The sequence below is a fragment of the Cynoglossus semilaevis genome, chromosome 19 (genome assembly GCF_000523025.1).
Source record: "Cynoglossus semilaevis isolate Cse_v1.0 chromosome 19, Cse_v1.0, whole genome shotgun sequence".
NCBI classification, from domain to species: Eukaryota; Metazoa; Chordata; class Actinopteri; order Pleuronectiformes; family Cynoglossidae; genus Cynoglossus; species Cynoglossus semilaevis.
Window position 1 is genome coordinate 13121134 of NC_024325.1, and position 8853 is coordinate 13129986.

At 42.0% G+C, this 8853-nt stretch overlaps 1 protein-coding gene and 1 long non-coding RNA gene across 4 annotated transcripts in view; one reads left to right on the forward strand and one right to left on the reverse strand.

The window, feature by feature from the left end:
- LOC112488592 (uncharacterized) overlaps positions 1 to 122 on the reverse strand; it is a 1651-nt gene extending 1529 nt beyond the window's left edge. The window contains exon 1 of the long non-coding RNA XR_003052811.1: positions 1 to 122. This exon is cut by the window's left edge and continues 662 nt beyond it. This is a non-coding gene — a long non-coding RNA (uncharacterized LOC112488592).
- Positions 1 to 8853, forward strand: part of zbtb16a (zinc finger and BTB domain containing 16a) — a 155153-nt gene that overhangs the window by 4142 nt on the left and 142158 nt on the right. For all 3 annotated transcript variants that reach the window (XM_008333082.3, XM_008333084.3, XM_008333081.3), the window contains exon 2: positions 1313 to 2634. In XM_008333082.3, coding sequence (XP_008331304.1) covers positions 1403 to 2634 — 1232 coding nt within the window. In that variant the 5' untranslated portion in view covers positions 1313 to 1402. The remainder of the gene's footprint in view (positions 1 to 1312; positions 2635 to 8853) is intronic.

The window sequence follows — 8853 nt, forward strand, 5'->3', positions numbered from 1 at the left end:
AATCTAGAATTATGAATCAAACCCTGGAATTCTGACAAATATTCCTCCATTTATCAAATAACTGAAGAGGTGGAACGTTCAGTATTCCAACAGATCAAAACCCACTTAATGGGCACAACACTGGACAGACTGAATGGATCAGGGCAACAAATGCATTGAGCAGAGTAAGAATGTGGGTCAATGGAGGCACTTGTCTGTCATTCATTCACTCACTCACTCACTCACTCATCCATCCATCCATCCATTCATTCATTCATTCATTCATGAGGCTCTTTATCAAATTAGGTTGCTGAACGGAGCATTGTTTCAGTGTAGGTCACATCGTGAAGTCCACGCCGCTCGGTTTCCACCGCTGCCACAGACGCTGTCATTCATTTAAAAACTGCAGTTGCTGCCGAAACTGTTTAATTTGAGCCTTTTGTTATTTCACCCTGGGTCAGAGTCTGATGTCCATACGTGCCGGAGCGTCACGTTGCCCCCGTTAAGTCAAATAATTAAGTTATCCAGTGTCACACAGGCAATCATTCATGCAGGATTTCTGTAGAGAAAAGACTACGGAGCTGCGTGAGCGCAGCATCATCTGTGCATGTGTGCTGTTTTTTTCCTCTTTTTTTTTCTTTGCTTTATCCCACTTCCTTTTCCACCCATTTCTGGCCGTCGCTCTCTTCTCCTGCCGTCTGTGATGGGAATACTGAGTAAGATGCTATTTAATTTACAAAAAAAAGGGGTTGCTGATGGTCTTTGTAAGCCAGGCGGCAGCCAAAAAAGGGGGGGTGAACAAAAAAAAATTCCCAATTCACACTTGTTTAACGGGTCCGTGTCCCTGTCATGTAGCGAAAAGAAGACGTTCTTTTTTTTTAGCAGGACATATGTTGGACTGATTTGTATGCAGGGTGAGCGTGTTGGACGCCTCACAAATTGTGTCTCCTCTTCAGAAACGTACAGTCAATACAAGGCAGTGATTTTTAAAGAAGTACTACATCTCTGCTGTATATTTGCCTTTTGCAAATTTAAGAATTTATTGTACAACACTATTTTAACATTATGACAATTCAATTCTCCTTGTTTATGGAAAATAAAAAGAGAGTTCTATTAACCCCCCGCCCCCACCTCCTCCCAACACTTTCACTGTGTCTTCAGAATGTTTTCTATTTTCTTCTCACAGTGATTATTTTGCTTGCTTGCTAACAGCAAAGTTCAACACTTGAGGCAATTTATACCTGCCATTACTACATGTACTTAACATGAAGTTTTTTCTGAGTCCAAAAAACCCATTACTTATTTTTGTGTTTTGTTTTGTTCTTTTTTCCAGGCCTAATCTTGTTTACAAATAAAGCTAAAAACACTGCGGAGCGGGGAAGGCGAGCCTCATGAGTCGGCCTCGCAAATTTGCATCTACACAATGGATTTAACTAAAATGGGCATGATCCAGCTCCAGAACCCCAACCACCCCACTGCCCTGCTGCAGAAGGCCAACCAGATGCGTCTGGCCGGGACTTTGTGCGACGTGGTCATCATGGTAGACAGTCAGGAGTTCCACGCCCACCGGACTGTGCTAGCCTGCACCAGCAAAATGTTCGAAATCCTCTTCCACCGCAGCAGCCAGCATTACACCCTGGACTTTCTTTCACCAAAGACTTTTCAGCAGATCTTGGAGTATGCTTACACTGCCACGCTACAGGCCAAGGTGGAGGACCTGGATGATCTTCTGTATGCTGCGGAGATCCTTGAAATTGAGTACTTGGAAGAGCAATGTCTGAAGATCCTGGAAACCATCCAGTCCTCTGATGAGAACGATGTCGAGGTCAATGCAAATGATGGAAGCACAGAGGAGGACGAGGAGCGCAAAGGCCACAATGGAGCCAAGAACTCTAAACACCATTCCAGTCCATATCTGTCAGGTAACCACCAGGCCTCCACCATGTCAGGCATGGTGGACCAGAGTCCCTCCGTCTCCACCTCCTTCAATGCCTCCACCCTCAGTCCCACCAAAGCTGCAGTGGACAGCCTGATGAGCATCGGCCAGTCTCTGCTCCAGCAAGGCTTTGGTGGCGAGCAGCTGATCCATGGCAACTCCCACCACCTGATGACAGAGATAAAGACTGAAATGATGCAGGTGGACATGGGAGGCAACGGCACCGACAGCCCTCAGAACATGGAGTCCAGTGTCTCCAGCAACGGAGAGCGCGGTGGGGAGGACAGGAACCGAGACGGACCGGGGACACCCACCAGGAGCAGCGTGATCACCAGCGCACGTGAGCTGCACTACGTCCGCGACGACGCCATGGGAGACCATCAGGCCGAAGTCAGTCAGATGGGACTGGAGGCGATGGCTGGAATGACGGAGAAGCACCTGGCCTCGCTCTATGCCCTGCCTATCAATCACAAATCGGACGCCATCATGTCCATGCCGGCATCCATGGCCTCGGCTCTGCCCATGTCCCCCGCCCTGGCCATGTCTATGGACTTCAGTGCCTATGGCAGCCTCCTGCCACAGAGCTTCATCCAGAGAGAGTTCTTCAACAAGCTCGGGGAGCTGGCGGTGGGCCTGAAGCCGGACGGCAGGCACCAGCACGAACGCTGCAACGTTTGTGGTGCAGAACTTCCAGATAACGAAGCTGTGGAGCAGCACAGGTAGGAGCAGTTTCCTTTTTCTTTTTTTTTTTTCTAAAACTCTCCTTTCCTTTAATTTTTCCGTCCTTGAAATTAACAGTCCTTTTCATCTCCTTTGAGAAGAGCTTCTTTATTTATTCCTTGAATAACTTTCTCAGCAAGGATTTTTCTTGCTTTGGTTTCCATTATGTGAATGCTGAAAGCATGTGTCACGGCCTCGGAACTTTAAAATCCGAACGACTCAGAGTTTGCACCTATCACTTACATTAGCTCTTTGTGTAACGGAGAGTCTATTTAGGCTCTCGAGATTTAAAAGCCACGTTTGGAGTACATCTTTTCAAAGGCTACAGATGGAATTCAATGTCTAGGTTTTACGCTTCATTAGGTAGATTTCTCCCGTTTTATGACACCATTTGATGGACACAGATCTTATTTCAACTCCATCTCTCCACCCACCGCTCCAATCATTTCCAGGCCCGCCCAGGTGACGGCCAACGCCGGGCTGTTGTAACATTGTCTAAGACAGTTAGTCACACCTTACAAAATGTGGGTGGCAGCTATAATGCACTTAACAAAGTGGTGGCCCCTTATCCTCAAGGACCCACCTCTATGAGACCCTCCCCCTCTGTCATAACTGCACAAGGGGGGCCCTTATTTTCCTGATAATTGGAGTAAGTAGTCACAGAACCTGAACTGAGACCAGGAGGTAATTCCCGGTCATGAACAGAGAGTGGCACTAAAACTGGAAAAGGTGTTTAATCACTGTTAAACATGGAATGTAGTCAGTCAAAGGTGTGTTCGGTGTAGCTCACTTAATCATGACAATAAATTCATTGAACAGACTGAAGTCTGAATTAAATTTAAATAGGTAATACAACAGAGTTCATTCATTATCCAAGAAAATTAATAAAAGATGTACAGTGCTGGAAATGTTTGTGAGCTTAGTACGGTGTTGTGGACTATTGTGGACTACTGTATAGTTGTACTACTTTGTGAGTTGTGCAGAGTCACTCTTTTTTTTTTTTTTTTTTTGCTTCCGCCTATAGGCCTTTACCTTTGCCTTGTAATGTTTGCTTTGATAGATAGGAATGCACATTGGTTAAAGTTCACATGAGGATTTGTACCCGGTCACCCATCACCTCCAGCTTTAGGCCAGTGTGTTTGTCTATGATGCTAAGACCTGGATTCACTCAGGCAGTTACTCAGTTTCTAATTCTGCCTTGTCTTCGTGGACCCCCTCCTCTTACTCTAAAAATACCTTTGCAGGTAATCAAAACGTTAGCACCAAAATGTTATCAAAAAATAGCCATGTTTTTTGTTAAAATAGTAAATGGAACAGTTACTAAATTAAAGGAAAAAACAAATCCAGCCTGAAAATGTTTTACCATTAGCGAGAAGCTAAGTTGGAAAAAGTAAAACGGTTACTAGTTAGTTGCAGAGTTAGTAGCATTAGCTCACCAAAAAGGTTATTTAAGTAAAACTGTAAGTTTGCTAATATACATTTGTAATACAATGGTTAAAGCTTAAAACATAAGCCTAAAAGATAGCTCAAACATTGTCAAGGGGTTAGCTTAAAATGCTAAAATTCTTCCAATAACATAACCAAAAACAATAGAAGTTAGAAAGAAGAAACATTTCAAAAGCGGCTTTAGACTGTGCTGTGTTGTCTGTGTTTAATGACACGCCGCACTTTTCTTTCTCAGTCTTTGCGATTTAAAAAAAAAAGAAAAAAAAGAAGAAGAAGTCTGTCTGCGTGTGAAAACGGTTGCCTGTGTTTCCAGAGGAATTTCATCAATCGGCTCAGGCTGGGAAATGTGGTATCAAAGGAGATTTCCAAACTGTTTCAGGCATTGATCTTCCTGCTTGGCCCTGCAGAATACTAATGTGTTAATTCAGGGCTGGCTGGTACACTGACACCACACTCTTTTCATATTGTGCGTGCCGTCCCCAAAAACACCAGTTAAGTGCGGGAATCAAACGTTGCATCATTAACTGCTTGCCTTTGCTTTGCTGTGATCCATACATGAAAGATCTGCCGTCAGACGTCGGGTAATCCAGACGCTGCCCTTGACCACAGACTTTTTTACACTGACACTGTGTTTTATAGCAGATTATGGAGGGAAATGGAGCCCACACACCAATTTTGTAAACATTTTTGAATCCCTACTTTTTCTCAAAGCTTTAGTAATATTGCATATGTTTGAAAAAAATTCTTTAGTAATATTGCATATGTTTGAAAACAATTAAGAGACGATTGTGAAAGGTTCCTGAGATAGTTGTCGATCTCTCCTAACTATCCTGATTCTCTAGTAATTTAATAATTTAAGGAAACATGTCGGAATTCTTGAAAATATAAATTTATACCTTTATCCTGTCAAACCGCTGATTCTTTTTGACATAAATGAACAATGTTTTATTTTACGTGGGCAAAGTAATGATCTCGGAGTGATTACACATCGTGTGTGTGTGTGTGTGAGGGTCACCCATCATCTCTGCAACAAACATAAAAAAAATCAAAAAGTGCACGCAGGTCAAGTCAAACATGAGTGTAACTGTTTGCAGATGTGGTGCAGGTCAGCGGTGTGACTGAGGTGTTTGTGTGTGTCCCCATGAGTGTGTATGTGTGTGTGTGTGCGTATATCCATGTGCCACAAAGTAGCAACTTCCTGTATAAATTTGGTCTTTGCTCCCTTTCATTCCTCTGTGCTCCTGGATTATATCATATAAAAACACCCACCAAGACTGAACGCATTGTCCACCAGACACACAAGTGCTCTGTGAGCACTGACCTGCGGGACAGAGGGTTAGACTGTGTGAGACACAAGATGACACAAGGGACTTAAAGTAACCAATGGTTGGTTAATACAGTAGCTTAGCTTACCTAGCTAAAACTTAGCAAAGAAACGACAAAGTTATCGTGGTGATAAAATGTTGAAATCTTGCCAGGAGGTATATAATCAGCTGAAGATAAACAGCGTAGAACAGAATAATAAAAGTTAGCCTTAAGTAACCTTTGAAAAGAACCTAAATAAAGCCAGATAAATATTATTTTACCGAGATAATGTTCACAATGAATCCCAAAATAAAACCAAAAACAACACAAAAAATAGTCTATGAATAAAGCAAAGGAGCTAGCTAAAACTCAGCCAGTTAAACGGCTAAAGGTTAGCCAGGGATATATGTCCAAGTCAGCCACAAAGAATTAGCTGTACCTAAGATGCTAACTTAGCTAAGGATTTTTTAACCTTACCCAAAATAGAAAACGGAAAAATAACATTTTAAATCAAGCCTAGAATGATGCTAATCTATACGTAAAAATCATAGCTATTAAGAATTCATGAAGACATTGACATTAGCTAGGAGAAAATTTAGATAAAAATGACATTAAAATTATATCTAATATTCTTAAATTAATTCAGGAGAAAAAAATCCAAACAAACAACTATTGGAAATAAGTTGGAAACTAATATGTGTAGATCTTTTCTGGCCTCACTTCAGACGGCAGCTTATATTTAGGAACATGGTTCTCTAAATTTACTGGTCGTGCATCAACTCCCGTATTTGATCATTGGGAAATGATATAGAGCCCACGTCACTCCTCCAATGAAATGCATGAAACGAAATAAAGGAGCCAGACTTTATGGGCACCTGAGGGTCAGTTTAGTCAATCTAAACTTTCTCCCTCAGCCGTCTGCAGCAGCAGCAGCAACACTTCCCCGCTGACAAGCCTCAGATTTATTCCTTAGAGGAAGTTCCCAGGCGAGTGCTGCTGAAGCTTCAGGGAGCTGGGATTACAGCAATATTTTAGTAACCTCCTGCACTGAGGAAATAATCAACACACACACGAGCACGGTGAAAGGTCTGAGTGATTATTGGGTAAAAAAAATATATAAATAAATAAATGCACGATGTAGAAAAAAGAGGAGGAGGCGGCTAATTCTGCAAAGGCAAGTGAAGGAATTAAAAAAAGGAAACACTTGACTGCTTGGTATTCCAAACACAACATCCAATTCACAGGAACTAGCCTTGGGTTTATCTCTTTCACTTAATCGTCCATTCTCATGCAAATGGCCGACCCTGGCTGTAATGTACATCACATAAGTGAAAAAAAGAGTCTGTTTTAGCAGAAGAAAAGAGCAGCTTTTTCCGACATATAACCGTTAACCATCAGTGAAAACCAATCAATGCTTTAACTCCGGCCTTTTCTCTGCACAGACAAGTTTCTTTTTGATAGACACTGAATAGAAGGACACGGCCGAGGCCCGTTGATGACTCGTCCTCTGCCACCTCCACTTTTAATAAGGTTACTTGTAATTTTAAATTATGACACTTATGTCACGGCCTACAGTGAATCATTTCCTTTTACGAAATTCAGAAAAGTTATTCACTTTCTTCAGATTTGTGATTTATCTTAAACTGTTGGTCAAATTATAAAGTTAGTTTACGCTTCATTATTGCATCATTATTGCGACAAAAAGACTAAAATATGACATGATATTTTTTTTGTCAAAAAAGCAACATGTCCAGATAATCAGAAAAAAATGACCTAATTTAACTTGTGTGTACTGTAGGTGAGTTTTAAAACACAATTTCCAGAAAAAAATGACCTAATTTAACTTGTAGGTGAGTTTTAAAACACTATGTTTTGGAAAGATTTGTTTATTTCTGTTGGGGTGTTTACAGAAAAAGTACATAACTCTTTAGCTCAATTTCCACATTCTAAAAAAAAACCAAGTATGAATTCATTAATCAGGATTTGTAGTTTTGGCTTTAGATGACATTTTGAGGGAAAAAAAATATTTTTTTTACATGGATTGAATACAAGTCAGAAGCCTGATTAAAATAATCCTCTTGCAGCAGCAGTCAATTCCCAGTTCCCATTTCCTTTTCTTTTGTCAAAAAAAAGGGTGAGTGGGTGGGGGGGTGCGTTTTCTAATACCCTGGGCCCCAGGTGTTTAAACAGCGGGCCGTGGGCTCTTATCTGTGCATATCAGCGAAGGCCAGATAACCCTGGGCACTCCTCCTCAGTAAACCAAGAGCAGATTGAGCTCAGATAGCGGCCGCAGCATTTGTTGCAGGTGATAACAATGTATGCACAAACACACACTCAGAAGTATTTGTGGATGCATTCATTCATAGCAGACACAGTAGAGTGAGAAGGAAGGGAAGGAAGTGTCTTCCCTTCAGACTGACACTGTTACTGTAGGTGCTGTGGTCCCAGTCAACCATGAACTGGCCCTGTCACACTGTAACTGACGTCAGTGGTGGTGCTGAGTCCAGTCAGTTACGTCAGACTGCTGGAAGTGTTGACCTTGTTGAGGTTAAATTTAATAAAATAAAAAAATAAAAAAAATTGCCAGAAAGATGAATCATTATTTTTTTTAGTCAAAAGGGCAAAAATAGTAAAACAAATCTGATTTGGTACAGTTTTCACACTGGATGCTCTTCCTAATGCAACCCACCCCTGCACTCTGAGACTTTGTGGTATCGTACCATGCAACCCACCCCTGCACTCTGAGACTGTGGTATCGTACCTACAGTATAACCTTCTAGGTAGCAGGTGGGAGTTCTGCTACTAAGTCCCTGCAGCCAAAAGTAGTAAAATAATTAGTCTGAAAGGTTAAGGTAAAATTGATGTACACAGCTACATTTTATAACATGCTAATGAAATGATTCCCTCAAAAATAGTAAGAACAGGCGAAATGTTGCTAAAGGTAACAGAAACAACAGTTACCTTGTTTAAACAAGGTAACTTAGCCAAATTGTCGCCCCCTAGTTGGACCATTACTAAAGTTGTTAGAACGTTAGGACTCAGGGCAGAAAAAAACTGAAATCTATGACAAAATCTGCACCAGAATGGAATGTTAGCATCATCCTGTTAGCATCACCCTAGCATTTGTAACATGACACAGGATTACTGTCTATTTGACAACGTTCAGTGAGACTTACAGTACATGCTGCCGTAATAATCCACAAAACTACACAAAACCCAACTCGCGCAACAAAAACACCTTAAAGAAAAACCAGAACACGAGAGCGCAGCTTTATTTAAGTCTGACTGCCACATCCTTTCTCTTTATCCTCGCACAGGTGCTTTTCTCTGGCCTTATTGGAGTTGTTCTGTTTGTTTATGCCCCGGGGAGCTGCCCGCTTTGACCGGGCCCTTGGTGACGGCCACGGCCGGAGAGGCAGTCGCTGCTGCCGGCCCCCGCCGGCGGGGGCCCCCTCCACGCGAGCTTT